The sequence below is a fragment of the Lagenorhynchus albirostris genome, chromosome 6 (genome assembly GCF_949774975.1).
Source record: "Lagenorhynchus albirostris chromosome 6, mLagAlb1.1, whole genome shotgun sequence".
Taxonomy (NCBI): Eukaryota; Metazoa; Chordata; class Mammalia; order Artiodactyla; family Delphinidae; genus Lagenorhynchus; species Lagenorhynchus albirostris.
This window is the reverse complement of record NC_083100.1, coordinates 47155555-47175245: the sequence shown is the minus strand read 5'-3', so window position 1 is coordinate 47175245 and position 19691 is coordinate 47155555. Positions and strand designations below refer to the sequence as shown.

At 38.1% G+C, this 19691-nt stretch overlaps 1 protein-coding gene across 1 annotated transcript; it reads right to left on the bottom strand.

Annotated features, from left to right (window-relative positions):
- Positions 1 to 585: 585 nt before the first annotated feature.
- Positions 586 to 951, bottom strand: LOC132521522 (large ribosomal subunit protein eL31-like). Its single transcript, XM_060151176.1, has one exon. It carries the CDS (start codon positions 949 to 951, stop codon positions 586 to 588), a length of 366 nt encoding a protein of 121 aa, XP_060007159.1.
- Positions 952 to 19691: the final 18740 nt, after the last annotated feature.

Sequence of the window (19691 nt, the reverse complement as noted above, 5' to 3'; positions counted from 1 at the left end):
CAGTAAAGTGAATCAGCTATGTGTATACATATATCCCCTCTTTTTTGGATTTCCTTCCCATTTAGGTCACCACAGAGCATTAAGTAGAGTTCCCTGTGCTATACAGCAAGTTCTCATCAGTTATCTATTTTATACATAGTAGTGTATATATGTCAATCCCAATCTCCCAATTCATCCCACCCACCTTTACCCCCTTGGTGTCCATATGTTTGTTCCCTATGTCTGTGTCTTTATTTCTTCCTTGCAAACAGGCTCATCTGTACCATTTTTCTAGATTCTACATGTATGCGTTAATATACGATATTTGTTTTTCTTTTTCTGACTGACTTCACTCTGTATGGCAGTCTCTAGGTCCATCCACATCTCCACAACTGACCCAGTTTTGTTCCTTTTTATGGCTGAGTAATATTCCATTGTATATATGTACCACATCTTCTTTATCCATTCATCTGTTGATGGCCATTTAGGTTGTTTCCATGTCCTGGCTATTGTAAATAGTGCTGCAATGAACATTGGGGTGCACGTGTCTTTTTGAATAATGGTTAAAAGCTTTCTTTTTTGTGGTTTTACAACTTTATTTTATAATCAGCTGTTAGCCCTCATCCACATTGGCTGTAGATCTTTGACAGTAGTGATAGGTACGTAGATAACCAACATATAGAGCTTGCTTGTTTGGTGAATCTTCATCCTCGTTACACTTTCTGGACAACCACACCTGGAAACAGTATGGGACATTCCTATTCCTTTGGCCCAGACAGCTTTGTTGAGCCTGGTGTGAAAGTGCACATCTGGAGTTCCCATCTCCTTCATGGCAAATTTCCAGATCTCTCTGAGTGCCTGAGGGCCCCACTTCTTGAAACCCACTTCGTGGATGAGCTGGTGAATGTCAAGGATGTATCTTCTGGTCTCTACCTCCTTGATGGCAGAACCATTCTTCTTTGCCTGAGCCATTCTCCGGGCCCAGGTTGGAAAGGAAGAGAGTGAGGTATTGTGGGAAAGGGAAAACATTTTTAAGTTATTGAAAACTCTTTGTGATTATTGTTGTTAATGCCAGCATCATAGTTCATTGCATAGGTGCAGCATGATTTAAATATACAGGGCCCCATTTTCAGATGTTCACAACTTTTTCTTTCATTTACTTGCCATTCTAATCCATACTTAGAAAAGTATCCTACATTCAAGTATGATTATTACACATGTCATAACCTACCAATACTCACAGTTTTCATGTTTTCAGTTTTGTCACACCAGGCTATTTCATGAAGAAAGTTAAATTGGGTCTGAATAAATGTAGGGCACTGAGAGGCGCCCTCTCCACCTGCTAAGGGATGAGAACTTGGGTACCCTATTAAAAGCAACTGCATTCTACTCCAACAGCCACTCAGTGCATCTCTCTGTGATCTACTACCTGGGTGCTATTTCAAACCTTCTGCTCTAGTATTCCTGATTCCAGACTTTTGCTTGATGACTAGATTTTGTCTATTTGCCAGATCTCTTCTGATGACACCTCATTTGCACTATCTGCCTGGATTTTCATTTTCCTTTAGACGCTGTATCTCTGTCTGCTGCATTACCTACCGCCTGGGTGCCAGTCTCAGCCCACTCCTGTGTCCAACATGGGCCATTCGAGGTATAACATCAGGTAATCTCCCTGAGAACTCCTGTAGTATGTTTTACTTACTTGGATGAATTTTGTTCAAGTGTCTCCCATACTTGAATTTTCCAGACTCTCAGGCCTTTGACACCAAGCATGATATTTGGGGGATAGTTTCACTGTTTTCCTATTGGCTGCAGAGCCATATTATACTTGTTCTGGTTGCTCAAAACTACTTTCCAGAGGCTGGCCTCTTTTCACACTCTGCTTTGCCTTGTTTCCAGATGACATTTCTAGAATATTTGGACTCTGTGTCCTATTTGACCATCATTTATGCTCTGTACTTTGAAAACTTCTTTCCATTCCCCTAAACTATGACTTTGATTTGGACTTTGCATACCCGGGCTTCATGAGACTGAATTTGCAATATCCAAATTTAGCCTATGATATTTGACCCTTTATCCTGGAAACTGAAAACCTGTCCTAGTTTACCACCAATCTTGCTAGCTTTTTACTAATTCCCCTCCTTCCCTTAGGATTAGCTTCCTTGCTGTCAATTTGCCACCTTTACGGGGGAGAGGTATATTGATAGATCCCAACCCCTGGGTCTCTCTAGTTTGCTAGGAGCCAACCATGACAACCAAAGCTGCTATTGCATCTAGCAGGGAGAGAATCACCAAGGTAATTTGGTGATTTGCAGTAGTCCTGTCAAATTGTTGCTGTCATGAAGTGTCAACGGTCATGTCAGAGATCAATCCCAGGTGAATCCTGACAATACCAGTGATAGCATTCAGCCAATAAAGGTTTACATTATTCAGATTCTGCTACAGTCGGCTCTCTTCTTCTCCTCTCTAACTATTCCACCAATCCTGACAAACAGGCGCTTTGTAGATGATTACCCCAAACTGAACAACAATGACAACTGAGAGTTTGCTCAGGTTTATTGCTCTAGAGGACTGTCCATAACTAGATTACGGAAACACTGTTACTCTGTGCCATATCCAGCTCAAGGAGCTAGATTTTTTTATATCAAACTTCTCTTATGAGGTTTGTTGTATTGGACACTTAACAAATACTTCATTGTCTTCCGGTAATACAGTCTCCAGTGTAAGGACCTATAAAGGTTATTGTTAATAAAAACTTATCATTTTGCCCTTCTTGTAGATTAGCATTATTTTGCAGGTATTTATCTCTGCATTCCCAGGATCTCAATGCAGCTATACTCATATTGTTCCTTCCCCACTTTTTGTTATGTCTCATGAAAGCCATCTCATGCATAAAGTGCTTAAAATGTCAGCAAACACAAAGAAGAATAGAATGTGAGAGTTATGTGGTTGATGCCATATGCTAAACTGTAGTGAAATGAACGTGCTATATCTGTCTTTCTAACTAATTCTGATTACAGGGCAAATTGTGTCTCCTCTCTTCCAAATATGCTAGAACCTCTGAAAAAGGTGTTTATTAAAATCTGAATTATGCATCTAGGGGTTTAAGTGATCTTATACAGCTAACAAGGACTGGCCTTGCGTTTTTCCTTTTTGTGTTTTGAGTGTGTGATTTGATTTTACTTTTTGTCAGGGAACCAGACCTGGGAGAGTTAAGGGCACTAGCTTAAGCTGGGCCATCAGCGTGAAGCTGATCACACAGATAAGCAGCTCTGGAAGAATGTCTGAAGTTAGTCATCAACTAGAGAAGGCAGTTTGGTCACCCTTTCAGGCCATAATTACATTCTATTCCAGTGACCAGTGGTAATTAATTGTACTTTGTGCCCAGTGTAAAAATAGACACATACAGGAGAAAACGCAGTGTCTGGTAAATGCCACGGGCATTCTTGGAATTCAGAATAGTTTCTTTAAATGGTGCAAAGGAAGTGGAAGCCTCGATTTCTTCCAGAATGATATCAAGTTGTAACAGGCAGCTGACCTGTAATAGTGCCCTCCCCCCCACCCCCAAATGAGCCTTTAAGTTAGGTAACCTTTCGTAACAAAAACAGAAGCTTTACAAAATAAAGCATTAACATGGCTTATATTCTCTCAAAAAACATGTGAGTTGTACAGGCTACACAAAGCTTCACCTAGATAAGCACTTTGGAAGAAAGGCAAATAAATGTGCAGACCATTTCAGATACATTGAAGAAAGCTAGAATAAAAGAGCTAGAAGAAACAACTTAATTTGATCTTTTATTTCTTGATGGAGAAACTGAATTCAAGGAAGGTATTAGGGCCTGTGTAAGGTGAGTGGCAGAGGTTGGATCCAACCGGGAGCCTCTGAAAGTGAATCAAGAGCTCTTTCTACGATATAATACACCCTCATAGCATGGAATGAGGAATAATTAATTTTTCCATAGTCTGGAACTCTAGAATCTAGAGCCTAGGGGAATTCAAAAGCAGTTAACATTGTTTTCTTTAGGGTTAGACTTTTCATTTCTTCCTTAATTCAGACATTTTCATGCAGCTAATGGAAATAAGACTGCAGAGTCTTTTTGGTTTTTTTCTTGTTGTTTTGTTTAAAGTATTCTAGACTTTAGCCATCACAGTACTAATGCCATGATTTTTGACATATCTGCATATCAACTCTACTACGTACTTTTTTTTTTTTTTTTTTGCGGTACGCGGGCCTCTCACTGCTGTGGCCTCTCCTGCCGCGGAGCACAGGCTCCGGACGTGCAGGCCCAGTGGCCATGGCTCACGGGCCCAGCCGCTCCACGGCATGTGGGATCCTCCCGACTGGGGCACCAACCCGTGTCCCCTGCATCGGCAGGCGGACTCCCAACCACTGCACCACCAGGGAAGCCCCCTACATACTTTTTTATAACAGTATTTAAATTTTATTTTAAGAGGATATATATCCCTACCATAAATGGAAAACAAAAGGAAAGAAAACAGAATCACTTGCCATAAGTAGAAGGCAACATTAGAAATGAATACAAAGCAATGTTACTAAATTCTCAGTAGATACTGTTGTCTCCCCTAGTCCAAGGCCTGCCTTCTTTGTTAATAAAGGAAGATTAATACAAATTAGCACCAATCTGAGACTTAACTTTTGTTACAATCAGAAAGACTGAAAGAAAATTGAAAAGAGAGTAAAATTCTTACTGTGATTCACTTAGCTAACACTTCAAATAATCTCTTTAACCATTGGTTTAGTTTGGAGAAAACTACTACAGTGAATGCATTTACTACCATTAATACTTAAAATTAAGGTCCTTTAGGATTCTATTATTCCCTGCAAGTATCACATAAGAGGCAGTATCACATAGTGGAGTCCCTGGATATATTTAAATACGTGGTAGCTAAGGTATATGCAGGGTTTCACCTCTAATTTGATTTGTTTGGCTTCATATCCTGGCTTTACTACCAATTATCTGTGTGACCATGGACAAATCATTGTTCTCTAAGCTTCAGTTTCTTTATCTTTAAAATTGGAGTAGTGATAGTATTTGTTGGGGTGGTTACAAAGCTTTAAAGGTCTAATGCATATAAAAACACATAGTGCTTAATAAATGTTAGCTTAGTTATTATTATATTGTACAGTGCAATGCTATACTGTGGGCTCCGTAAGAAAATGTATATAAGCCTTTCATGGCAGGAAGAGTAAATTACCATAATTTAGAACAAATACATTTTTAGGTAGCTACTTTGTATGCAGGACAGATCAGGTTAATTTCCTCCTCTTCATGGGAGACTTCTGCTGCCTAGAGCCACTTTCCACCTTTCCCTCCCCAGGCAAAAGTTCTCTGAAAGGGCACACCAAGAACCCACAGTTAAATGTTTGCACGGCAATTTGCCACCCACTCGATAACTGTCTTGTTGTACTTCTTCTGAGCCAACTTTTCATCTTGGCAAATGGGCCCACCCAGGGTCATGGGCATGTGTGGGCTTCTTAAGGTTGTTTCCCAGGGCATGGTGATGACTGCTGGAGCTGGTGAGGGATGCAGGTCAATTAAAGGTCTGTTCACAGATTCTAGAATGTTTGGGCCCAAGGGAAGGAATGGAGCAGAGAAGTGATGGAGGGTGTAAGCTAGGCATGAACAAGAGAAAAGAATGCATGATGAATCAAGTGAACCAAAAAAACCCAACAACAACAACAAAAACAAAAACACCCACCAGGATAAAGTTTTAAAAAGAAAAAAAAAAATCTTTCAGTAAAAAATTCAGTGTAAGGTACAAGAAACCCAAAAAGCATTCTTGGAGCTAAACAATACTGCAGAAAAGATCGTGATTTAAGGAAGATGGCATAAAAATTGATGACACTTAAATGACATAATTAGAAGAAAAAAGAGGAGGGTGTTTGGTTAAGAAGCAAGGCTTTTTATAGACATTTCCCACAGCTAACTTTATGTCAGCACCTGTCTGTTTTGTGTAAACATGTGTTATATCCATGCTATATTCTTAGTAGTAGCTTTGAAGGCATGCTTTTATTTTTGTTGACATCTTTGTGTGGAAAACAACAAGAACTTAAAGATTTGATTTTCTTCCCTAAGTCACATTTCCTGACTCTAGCCAAGCCTCACAAAGAGTAATGGACTATAAATTCCAGTTTTTTCCAAGCCAGACTGACTCTGAGGTGGTGGCTGTTTGGTTTCCATTAGAAACATTAAGAGAAATAAATTATTTTGGACTCATGGGAAAATGTGTGTTACAGATATAAAATTTCCAAATTTGGAAAATATTTGGTGATCTAATAGTTAAAATAATAAAATCTGTTGCTCTCCTCAGTTACTTAGAAAGCGTAATTGAAAGTGGACACATTGAAAAGACTGTGGTGACAATCTTTCCACACATCAGTCTCTCAAGATTACAGTTAATGTGTAATAAAGCACCATGTCAATTTAAAACAAAAAAAAGCTTTGCCTCCCAGGTAGTTGATAATAAACATTAACCAACATCAAAGTGGATGCATCAAAGACAGTGGTTCTCAACACTGGCTGCACACTGGAAGCAACCGAGGAGCTTTAAAAAATACTGACACGTGGCTCCCACCAGCCACAATTCGGATTTAACTTGGATGGGATACAGTTTGGGCATCAAGAGTTTTAAAATCTCCTCAGCTGATTCTAATGTGCAGCAATGTTTGAGAAACACTGAAAACTTTGCCACTGTGGGCCCAGGGACCAGCAGCATTGCTATCATCTGGGAGCTTGTTAGAAATGCAGAACATCAGGCCCACCTCAGGCTGCTGAACTAGAATCTGAATTTTGGCAAGATCCCCACGTGACCTAAATGTACATTAAAGTCTGAGAATCAATGCTCGAAGGAATTCTTGTCTTTGATAATTTTTTGCTTTCTATAATGTTAGACAGTAATTACATGATTAATAAAATATGAAAGAAAAATGGCTCAACATTTCTTCTCAAAAACTCAGGAAACAGACTTTCATATCTCTGACATTCTGCAGATAATAAAATGTGGATGATATGAAGTAAGATCCATGTTTGTAGGGTTGCCAGATAAAATATAGGATGACTAGTTAAACGTGAATTTCAGATAAGAAATGTTTTTTTTTCAAGTGAAAGTGGGTTACGAATATTGCATGGAATATACATATACTAAAAAAAGTATTCATTGTTTATCTGAATTCCAAATTTAACCGGGCATCCTGTATTTTTATTTGCTAAATCTGGTAACCCTACATATATTCCCAGGAGCGTCTCTTTGCTCTCTAGGCTCTCAGTAATAAAGGGGAAATGATACCATAAATGGCCAAGTGGCTGTCTAGACTGATTGACTGTAATGTTGTTTCTCATCCCGCCCAGACAGCCAGGACTGTGACATCCCTAAACTGGACTGATGACTCACCCAACTGGGAGAGTAATGGGAAATTTACTTGCTGATTCAGGAAGACATAAAACTTGGCAAACTTTTCCTTCAGCCTAAACCAAAAGAAAAAGATTTCCAAAGCAAATGTTAAATACAGTACAATATATAAAACACTTTAACTTGAGGCAGCAGCAAATTCAAGGACTTGTAATAGCATGTTTTCCATTAGTTGACTAAAAGATATTTTCATGGTTTGTTCCACCATTGCACTCAGAGTTTGGTATTTTTCTTTAGAATTACTGCTACTTAAGCACCCTCAGAGGCCACTCTCCAAGAATACATGTTAGATCCGTTTTCTCAATACTGCATGTAGTTTTCAAATAAAGTAGCACATTTTTGAGCAGAGATGGGGGTGTGGATTTGATGGCTACCCTCCCTTTGTCACTGACTCACAACAGGCTTTGCAACTATAGGCAAAGCTGATATCTCAGTCCTTCCTCCTGGAATGATTATTTAGTTTTACACTCTGTACCTAATTTCTCAGGTTGTCTTTAATCCTTCTCTATTCTGTCCTACAATTTTACTGTTTTAAATTAAGACCACTTGTTATCAAAATCACTGAAAGACTAGCTTTGGTAGAAGAGGAAACTAAATTTACGTTAGCCAATTCTGACCTTTTGGTTTTTAATTTGGAAAATTTTTGATCAGAAAAGTCTGAATAAAATAGCTGTGAAAAGTATGCAATATTAATGATTTTTAAAAAATAATTCCATAGTTGATTTTGAGTAGGTTGAAAACGTGAGTGTAGATACCGACACTTTTTTTTGACAATCCTAGTTTCAGGACCTGAAAGCAAATCAACATTTTTCTAGCAAATGCAGGCAGAAACTTTCATTTAAAAGCAAAGCCCACGAATAACATATTCTAGAAGTTTCAATCTCTGCAGACATGATGATGAAGGCTGAAAGTATTAAGTACCTCATATATACTTAGCAATACACTATGGTGTGTTGGGGAGTATAGCTATAAATACTTTGCAACTCTTCTATCAAAAAATGAAATCAATTTCCCATGCTTTGAACCTGGTCTGGCCTTGTAACTTGTTTTGACTAATAGAAGTGGCAGAAATGATGTGCCAGGAAAGCCTAGGCCTCAGGAGAGCTTGCAGCTTCCACTTGTGCCCTCTTGGAACACTGCCTTGAGAATGCCATGTAAAGAAGCCACCCCTAGTTTGAGGAGCCACAGGAAAAGAGAACTGAGGCACCCCACTGACAGCCAGCGCCAACTGGCAAATATGTGAGTGAGGCCATTTTGGACCTTCCAGGCTAGAGTGATGTTGCATGAGTGAGCCCAGGAGAAACTGCTGGTCAATGCACATAGAATCACGAGAAGTAATAAGTCATTGCTTTAATCCACTATGTTTGGGGGGTAGGGGGAGGATTGCTACTTAACAGTAAGTAACTAAAACTCCCAAAGGAAATTGTTAAAAAGGCACATCCCAGGTCTCCTTTCCAGAAATTCTGATTCAGTAGGCCTGGCTTGGGATTCTGATCACACTTTTCACACGAGGACCCCATGGAGGCGATCCTCAGACCAGCCTTTGAGAGAATGTCCTAGTGAGATTTTTCTCAGCACAGAGCAGGCCTGAGGCAGGTGGCCGCATAATTGTGCATCAGCCCTGCAAATGGTGCTCTTGCATTTGTGCAGTGCACATTTACATCAACACATGCAATGGCCAGGTACAGATAGAAACTTTTTTTAATGTTTGCATAAAAAGATAGACTGTATATATGTGGCTATATATACATATATTTGTTATATATATATAACATAAAATAGAAATCAAAAATGTTATTTTTAAGCTTCCCCATTTGCCTAATATGGATTGATTGAGGAGGGGGTTGAATAGGGAAGCAGTAATAGCACAGACCTCCTGGGGGAACAAAAATTTAGTGGGAGTTTTTTTTTTTTTTTTTTGCGGTACACTGGCCTCCCAATGCCGTGGCCTCTCCCGTTGCGGAGCACAGGCTCTGGACGCGCAGGCTCAGTGGCCATGGCTCATGGGCCCAGCCGCTCCGCGGCATGTGGGATCTTCCCGGACCGGGGCACGAACCCGTGTCCCCTGCATCGGCAGGCGGACTCTCAACCACTGCGCCACCAGGGAAGCCCAGGTGGGAGATTTTTGAATGAAATTGATATGGGCTAAAGTCTTGAAGTAAGAGAGGGTAGGTGTTTTTTAAAATGCAGCACAATTGAGGCAGAAAGAGAAAAAGAGTGTGCAGGTTTCTTAGAGCGTCGTGAAAGGAGGAGGCAGGAGAATTGGAAAGACAGATGCTCAGGGAGGTTTATCGGAGTGAGGGGCAAGACCAACTGCAGGTGAATATCCTGAAGCTGCTGTAGAAAGACAAAGGCAAATCTGCTAGATAGAAACAGCTGAGTCTTTTACTTATGTGTACGCACCGCGATGGGTGCATCATGAGCCCTAGCAGGCGTGCGTCTTTAAAGCCTTAGCTTTTTCGGTTGTGCTGGATGATGGTGATCCTCGGAGCGTCTGGGTCCTGCTTTTATCCGTCTCATACATGTGATTTCTGCTAACGTGCCATTGGAAGAAAGGGTTCCACTGCCAGGAAACATTTGAAAACCAAGGAGTTAAAGCATGAAGGCAATGTTATTTAATTGAAGAGAAAGATGATCAGACCAGTGATATTTTAGTTTCTGACATCACTGCTTCTCAGTGGCAGATATAGTCAAATTCAGTCTTCTTATGATTCTCTTTTGTTCTCAGTAGGTGATGGGAACCCATAAAACCTTCAACAACTGCCATGTCCCCGGGTCCTGTGGTGAGTTCAACCTGCATTTTCTTTGCCACAGTGAAAGTGAAATAACTTGTGGTGAAAACCCCAATTTCTTGTATAGTAACATAACTTCTCCTCAGAAGTCTCCCTTTTTAGGAGCTGTTTGTGAAACTTAAGTGGCTGAAATAGAGTAAGAAAAAAATCATAGATATGTACAGAAAGTTGTCATTGAAGATCCTCCCTGGCTTTTTACGGGCTTGAAGGCTCTCTGACACTCACCAAATTATGATTTTTTCCCCCTTTCTCTTGGGAAAAAAGTAGAATTAGCTGTCACTCTTAGGAAATCACATAAACATACGTGTGTGTTTGCCTAGAACATAAATTATACATATTGTAATAAGGGAAAATATATAGTATTTGTGTAATTACAGTGAGAATCTTTTTGTTTATAAAGTATGATAACTTGCAACTTAACACATCTGCATTTATCAGATTGGCTAGGATATATTTCAGTATCAAATTAATTCAGAAATCTCAGTGACTTAACCCAGCAAAAGCTTGTATTTCACTCTATTGCATGAGACACATTTAGTAAAAATATGATACAAACATCAGGTTTTTTATTTCTTTCTATATACCAAGATAGCATGAGTAGAAAATAACACAAATTATGCTTTCTAGCCAATAAAATGCCTATGAAAATAATGGTAAGTTTTTCTGTCAAGGCTAAAACAAATTGTCTCTAAATATAGTAGCAACCAATGTGTGGTGAGGACAAGAAACAATTTTCAAGCCATCATAGCCACAAAACTAAGATTAACTGAGGAAATGACTTGTTAGATTGACATAGTTTTCACAGTGTCTAAAGACAAATTTGTCATTTATCATATAAAGAAAAAGTTTTAAACCAACATTGCCTTTGACCACCACAAAAATATTACGCCAATGATCAAGTAATTTTCACATGTAGTTTAAAACTAACAAAACCAGATTTATATAACAACAAGGACTGGGGGAATATTTAAATTTTATAATTGAGATAACTGATTAATATTGGAATTAAAAATTGGGGGCACATGTGGGGATATTTTCCCATATATAAATACTAAGATTTATATGGGACAAACTCCTTGAGGACAAGACTTGTTACTTATCAATCCACAGTGGGCAGATGTATTTATATGCTTGGTTGTATCCCTTTCTTTGCAGAACTACCCTTCCTCCATCCTGAATCATTAAGAACATCCTATCTACTACAGTGCTGTGCCACATCCTTGCTACAGGAGTGATTACGTGACCCAGGCATGGCCGATCCTAATATCTCACTCCTCTGAACACAGTGATTGGTTCAGGGGTAAGTAATTATTATAAACAGAGCCAATAAGAATCATTGCCTGGAGTTGATATACCGGTTTGAGAAGTAGGCAGTATTTTTAGCTAGGATGGGATTGCTAAAGTATGACACATAGTCTGAGATCGTGGGTAACTATCTTCCCTCATCAACTGGGGAGGCTGAAGCAGTAGGAGAGGAGAAGACTAAAACAAAGAAGGAAGTAGAGCTGGAAAAGGAAGAGGCAGAAAAAAGGGAGGATGGGGTGCGGGGAAAACACCACATTCCCTGGGAATTGTGTTGTGTTTCCAGCCAGAACCGACCCTGAGCTTCCTGTTATGTGAACCAATCCATTTTCTTTCTGCTTTGGGTCATGTGAGCTGGGTTATTGTCACTTGCAATTGAAATGGTCCTGACAAACACTTCATTTTTAGAAGCCCTGTAGGATCTGCCATGTGGCCATGGTATTTTACATACAGTGCTGAGTCAGTAAAGGTTTTAACTCAGTGAAAGCATAGATGAATCTATCTTCCGGCATCATTGAAAGGTGTGGTAGGTGCCATCACATAATTTTGTGAAAATAATTATTGTTGTCTACTTGCTTCTTTAACTCAACTTCAAGAAAAAAAATTATTTTCTTCTTTAAAGTTCCATTTCCTTGGTGTAACATTGGATCCTCACAGTGTAACTGAATTCTTTTTTTTTTCTAATTTTTATTGGAGTATAGTTGATTTACAATGTTGTGTTAGTTTCAGGCATATGGCAAAGTGCATCAGTTATACATATACATATATCTTGAATTCTTAATTAATGTACCCATGGGAAATAGCATAAGTATGGTCGGTCTCTCTCTCTCTCCCTCTCTCTATATATGTGTATGTATGTATATATATATATATCAAGCTATTTTCAATCACTTTTAAAATCTGTACAGTTTTCATTTTTATATGATTCCCCCCCCCCCAGATGTCTGCGTCTGTCATGCCATTTTCTAGTGCTCATGAACTTTTCCAATTGGAGACCACATTGTAAGTGGTTGTGAGATTCTCCTACATGTTTATAAAATCTTATTTAACCCATATAGTTTATGGCTATAATTTAATGGAAGGATAAATTCTCTTCAAGAGTTTTGTCTTCCAGTCGCCATAACACCTTTTATTAATTTTACGACCATGGCCAAGTCTTTTCTGAAACTACTTTATAGTAATATACAGTTATATAGCATATGTAGTTATATGAAAAAGAGAAAATTTTACTTCAAAATGTGGAAGTAGAATCCTTTTTTAGGGTAAGAAGTTTTTTATACTTACTTTTTTATTTGAAATTTTGAGTCTGGCAATATAAGTCCCAAACATCTGAAAAATTAGGGCAAAACAGAGAAGACTGAACTGCTCAGAATGAAAAAATGAGGGAGATTTAGACATGGCCTTGACCCAGAGTGAAGAAATGGGGGTTTGGGAATGAGGCGAAGAGAAAGAAGAGGACCTGGTGGAGGTGGGTGCGAACATGATGGGAGGTTGGGAATCTGAGAAAGGGCCACAGGTAGGAAGAAGCCACAGTAGGAATGCTGATGTCTTTAAAGAACAGGGTTATTTAATGTTCACCTGTAACACAGCCCCTTCCACTATTACCCTCCAACTTTCTACAGAATTCTGCTACATGTAACTACCTTGCATTTAGGTTGTTTTGTGGAATCAATGTAAAAGGGACTGTGTTCCGTGTTTGCGTGTATATGCAGGGTTGAATGAACAGACCAGATGCAGGACTGAGGTACAAGTGAGACTGAGAACTCCATATAGGCTGAAGCTCCTTTGAGAATCCTGGGAAACATTGGGAAAGAGGCTGGCAATAGTAGGAATTACTTATAGCTCACCAGATGCACATCTCACATGTGCAAGTAATATCATTTTACTTTAAAATCGACTTGAATCTGATTCAGAACCCTTATTTCTCCTGCATGACACCATCAATTCCTGTGGCTTTGCTCCATCCAAGCAGAGAGATCTCTGGTGAATCTGGAAGTTCCAGCATTTAGGTACGGTCTCCACAGCCTGCTACCTAGACATCATATTTGAAGATGAGAGAGGTGTCCCAGAAGGGAAAGGTTATTGAAGGTAGTAAGAGGAAAATCAAGAAGGTTGGAGGGCTTCCCTGGTGGCTTAGTGGTTGAGAGTCTGCCAGGGGATGCGGGTTCGTGCCCCGGTCTGGGAAGATCCCACTTGCTGCGGAGCGGCTGGGTCTGTGAGCCATGGCCGCTGAGCCTGCATGTCCAGAGCCTGTACTCCGCAACGGGAGAGGCCACAGCAGTGAGAGGCCTGCATACCTCAAAAAAAAAAAAAAAAAAGGTTGGAAATATTAATGCCAGAGCAGATCCAAGTTTTTTTTTTTCACTGCATTTGGCACACTGTAGTTCTGCAATGACTAAATTAATGCCTTGGTTAATTCCAGGTATTAGAAAGAGGGAAATTTCAGTGCAGAATGGAGAAGAAAACTGAGAAGAAATAAAGTTTAACTACTCATTTTTGCAGCTATGGCGATATAAAGTTGGAAGGGAGTTTAGAATCCATCAAATTCAATTCTTTCACCTCCATGAATACCATCTATAACTATACTATCCAATTCAGGAGCCATTAGCCACATGTGACTATTAAAATTAAATAAAATTTGAAATTTAACTTCTCAGTCATACTAGCCACATTTCAAGCGTTCAGTAGTCACATGTGGCTAATGTAAGTATTTGAGGCAGTAGAGATACAGAATATTTCCATAACTGCAGAAAGGTCGAATATTTCCATAATTGCAGAAAGGTCTATTATATCCCTATCAAATGATCATCCAGCCTTAGCTTAAATTCTTTTTACGAATGTCATTCACTATTGCATTTTGGGTCAGACGTAATTGTTAGGTTGTCCTTGAAGTTTTCTTCCATATATTTATCCTAGATATTTTACACGTATGAAAATATTTATTCTCTATAGGAAGCATTTTATTACAATAACTTCAAAATTTTTGTTAATGATAAGGATATTCTGAACTGAAATAGAATAACTAACCTGAAATATTTAGAATAAAAAAGTTAACTCAGTTTCTTAAAGAATCTCATTTCTGCTTAAAGAGTAGCATTGTTGTAACTATCTCCATAATAGTAGTTTATTTTTTCGAAACTCAAAAGAAAAACTAACTACGGAAATGCCTTTATGCTTCACAAAAATGCTGAACATGTACCAAAGCTTTTATTTAATTCTTTTATGTTTCTATGAGCTAAACCTAATACAATTATGTGATTAAGAGCTCTGCATCTAACTCCTTTCTGAATGTAATCATTTCCTATTAAATCCAGATATTTAACATTTCATGAAAATCCCCTGGCACATTTCCGTAATGACTGAAAGGTGGAAATCTTTAATTAGTCTTCAAGTTTTTAGAGGAAGTATGAGTGGAGAGTTTAGAAAAACCCTCAAATGACTCATTTAAAAGGAACAAAATAGGTGAGGGCACCAGCCTATCTAAAAGAGTATTGCTCACAAGAACTTAATTCATACTTGTTTTATTAATACCAACAGTTGAACGAGCTTCCACAGGGCATACAAAACTCTATGAGGCACTAAAAAAGTGAACCAACCCTGCTTTCTGTAAATAATAATAACCTTGTATCATCAAGAAAGCTGTCAATGCTTTTGTTTTAGTTACTTGAAAAAGTAGGAAGAGTGGTCAATATATCTAGAACAATTTCTGTCAAAATAGGGTAAGAATCCAAATGTTTGGTACTCAAAATTTAAATCTGTTGTTTGAGGAATTAAGGTGGGTATATCAGTTAGGATTAGGTTAATCACAGTATAACTGAAAACCCTTGTAATATCTATTTAAACAAAGATAGAGGCATATTTTTTCTCTCACGTAATAGAGAGGTTTACTCTCTAAGACAGAAATGATGGGTCTGTGGTTATCAGAAACCCAGACTTTCTGCTGTAATTCTTAAATCATGACCTTCATTACCAAATATACCTCCTCTTGTTTGCAGTGAGGCTGCTGCAGCTCCAACCAGCACACCCATGTCCCAGGCATCAGCTGTAAAGAAACTGTAGAGGAAAAAGGGCTCCTGATAGTTAAGCTAGCCCTCTTGTAAGAGGTTTCCTAGTAGCCCCACATGACAACTTCTACTGACATCTTTTGGTCATCTATAAGGGAGGTGGGAAATGCAGGTTTTTTTGTCTTTGTTTTTCCCAGTTAGACACATTATTGCCATCACACAACATAGGAGTATTACCAAAGGGGACAATGAATATTTGGTAGGTAGATAGTGGTCTCTGCTGGAGCAGGTGGTTTATCCCTTCCCTGTGCTATACTTCCATTGTTGGATAGTTCACACTTTATCCAATTATTTATATAGGAGACAGTTGTGTTGCAGTAAAGAGCATAGACTGTGACTAGACTGATCCTGTGTCCCAGTTTGCCCTAGATAGTTCTGGTGCCTAGCTGTTGAACCACTATAATTATTATCACTATCCCCATTACTCTCTAAAAAGTGTCCCTGTTGGACAATAAATTATATGATTACTTTAGCTATAACTTACTGGCTGAAACACCTCTAACACTTCCTAGCTCTGTGACCTTAGCAAATTACATAACTCCTCTAAACTCTGTGTCTTAGTTATCTATTGCTGAGTAACAAATGTATTGGCTCAAAGCAGCAAATATTTATTATCTCACAGTTTCTGTGGGTTAGTAATTATACCACAGCTTAGATGGATAGTTTCTGGCTCAGGGTCTCTCTTCAGGTTAGATGTTGGCAGGGGCTGCTAGCATCTGAAGGACTTGACTGGGAAGAAGCAGCCACTTTGAAGGTCACTCACTCACATGGCTGTTGGGAAGAGGCCTCAGGTTCTCACCATGTGGTCTTCTCCATAGGGCAACTTGTAAGTTCCCACCACAAGGCATCTGGCTTCCCATCTGAAAGAGCAAAAGGACACCCTTTATGACCTAGTCAACAAAGTTGCATGGTCACTTTTTTTTTTAATCCTATTCATTGAAAACAATTCACAAGATTCAGACCACACTCAAGGATGGGGTATTAGGCTCCACCTCCTGAAGGGAAACATACTTTAACATCGCTACACTTGTTTTCCTCTGTAAAATGGGCTAAAATTACCCACATGCAGTAATCGTATTGTTATGAAGAGGTGTAATCCATATAAAACATTTTAATACAGCACTTGGCAAGTTGTGAAATATGTCCCTTAATTGTTAGCTAATTTTATTTACTTGAGTATTTGCCTAATTAAACTGTAGGTTCCTGGCAGGGGGGTTCATGTCTGTTTTGTTTTGGTAATTCAAGCTCCAATTGCAGTGTTGGGCATATAGAGGGCACTTAATAATAAATATTTGATGAATAAATGAATGATTCACTAGTCTTTAATAAGACTAGTTAAGTGGAATGTTTCTGAAAGTGGAAAGAAAATTCAATAGTCATGTGAATGAATTTATGTTTTATTTGTGTTAAAAATCAGCTTTTCACAGCTGTTTATATAATAGAACATGAAAAAGTGCATACTAATGTAGTGTATACTGTTACATAATTTTAATATTATTCACTAGTATAAAATGCTATTGTAGTGGGAGTTCCCTGGCAGTCCAGTGGTTAAGACTTGGTGCTTTCACTGCCGTGGGTCCGGGTTCGATCCCTGGTCAGGGAACTAAGATCCCACAAGCTGTGTGGTGTGGCCAAAAAAAAAAACATTAAAAAGTTAAAAACAAAAAATGCTATTGTAGGATTACCTTCTTATGTTTTTGATATTGAAGTGTCTTCTGCAAAATTGTGTTATGTAGACATATGTCTAGCTATGTCTTTTAGCGACATGGAGATGATTTTTTTTTCGTTTTTTTGGAGATAATTTTTAATAAGAAAATAACAATCATTTAGATGACATTACTAAACAATAGTAGGATTAAATCATGTATCTAAGGAAAAGAATTTCAGGACCTATACATACATATTATACAAATACTGTGTTTTGTCATTAATGACACATCTTCTTGCCATTTTTTCCAAGAAATAAACATATGCATGACTCTGTAGAGTTTATTTTTTAAAGATCTTCTGATTATGAGTGTTTAAATTTATTATAAATCTGATGGAAAAAAGAATTAGGGGTTTTGGGAATTCCCTGGCGGGCCCGGATTCAATCCCTGGTCGGGGAACCATGATCCCACAAGCTGCATGGCACAGCCCAAAAAAAAAAAAAAAAAAGGAATTAGAGGTTTTGGTTTATAATCTCCAGTAAAAGTAAGGCTACATTTATACTAAATGATTAGTAGGAGGAAAGCATTAGCAATCATCTATCAAGGGCCAAAAACATTTAAACTTACACCACGATTCCTTCTATGACTCATGGCATTAAAAAAAACAGTGATTTATAAAAAAGTCTATGGTTTTTATGTATTATTTTTAAAAAATATGTTTGCTAATTCTGAATATACTACAAACACTTTGCTCTCTATATCTAAGCCTCTAATTTGACTTTCCAATGATTGAAGAGTAGCAGACAGCATTACCCTCTTCCACACATGGATTTTTTTTCTTGTATTATATGTGCTGTACTGAGAAGTGTGATCTATTTCTTAGCACACATCAGAGTACACATCAACACTTTAAGCCTTTAAAAAAAAATTAAATCCCCTTAAGCAGTTATAATGTAAGAGGAGTCTGTAATATTTAATTAGTTTAAATGGAATAATATGCATGATCTTCCTTTTACATTTTTACATGTTGATCATTTGAAGGGAAATTCTGAAAACCATCAGGCATGTCCTTGGAGTAAAGAATGCCTATCATGAAAGTAAAGTGGTTTTTCACAAAGAGATGCAGAGAACCCCAAGAGTGCACAGGATGTTTCTTGCTATTCATGATTAATTTTTATATCCTTCATAAGCTCCATATCCTAATCCCAAATTGCAACAAGGAATGGAAAACAGCTACTCTTCTAGATGAAGTTAGTAGCTTAATCCCATTTCCTTGCTACTTATAAAATGAATCTATTAGATATCCTTGGACTTTCCTACTTCTTGAAAAGTACATCATTCATTCATTTATGCAAGACTATTTATTGACTTGTTACCTTCGTGTGTTCAATTTAAGGTCACAATTCCTTTTTTACTCACACTTTCATTCATTTATCCTTCAACAAATACTTCTTGGTTTCTTGCTATTCAAAAAGAACTGTGCTGGGCACTGGGCATTTAATGATGGGTAAGATCAACACAGTCATTGCAATTTTATTTGTCAAGTATACCTCAATAAAGCTGGGGGGAAAAGATCAACATGTCCGCTTCTCCCATGGAATTTACAGACAAAATTCATCAACAGGTTCTTTGTGATTTTTTTGAAATATAAATTCAGCACTGTATTCAATGTTATGGAAGAATATATAAATTATGAAAACATAGCTATTTTTAAGGAACTGATAATTTCACTAGGAAGAATCTAAGATACCTGAATATATCAAGAATTAATATTAAATAGAATTATATTCAAATACTGTCAAAAACACCAGGAAATTAACACAGGAATAATTAAATGCTAAGTTGTGAGTGGATTAGACTTGGAAATACAAGCCATTTTAAAGAAAAGGGAGACAATGAAGCCATGTAAATCTCCCTGGAGAAGTCTTGCGCTGAATGCTGAAGTTTGGGTAGAATTGCGATAGGAGAGCAGGTGAAAGAATGATATTCCAGGGTGAGGAAAAAAGAACCTCAGGAACAGAGGCACAGAGGAAGGGGTGAGTGCGGCATATTTATAAGACTGGAGGAGATCTGCACGGGTGCTTACCGACCGTACTGGTACTGAAGCTTCCTGCCCAAAGTGCTCTGCTCCCTTCAGGCACAGAACAAGAGCTTGTTCTGTTCACAGGCATGAAAGTTACCTGTTTTGTGATTTCGATTTTGGTGCTTTGAATCTCAACTTTCTAGGATATCTTCTATCATAGGTTATTCAAACCCTGAAAGTTGTTTGAGAAAGGACTCTTAAGGCAATAGAACCAGGAAAAAGATGCTCAATAAATATGCATTTTCAGGAGGAAATATGGCTGGATATTTTAAATCTAAGTTTGAATCTAATAGAAACCATATGTTTTATGTATAGTTTCTTAATCCATTCACTAACTTTCTCTTCACACTTGAGATTATGTAGTGATGTCATTATTTTCAATTTTGGCATT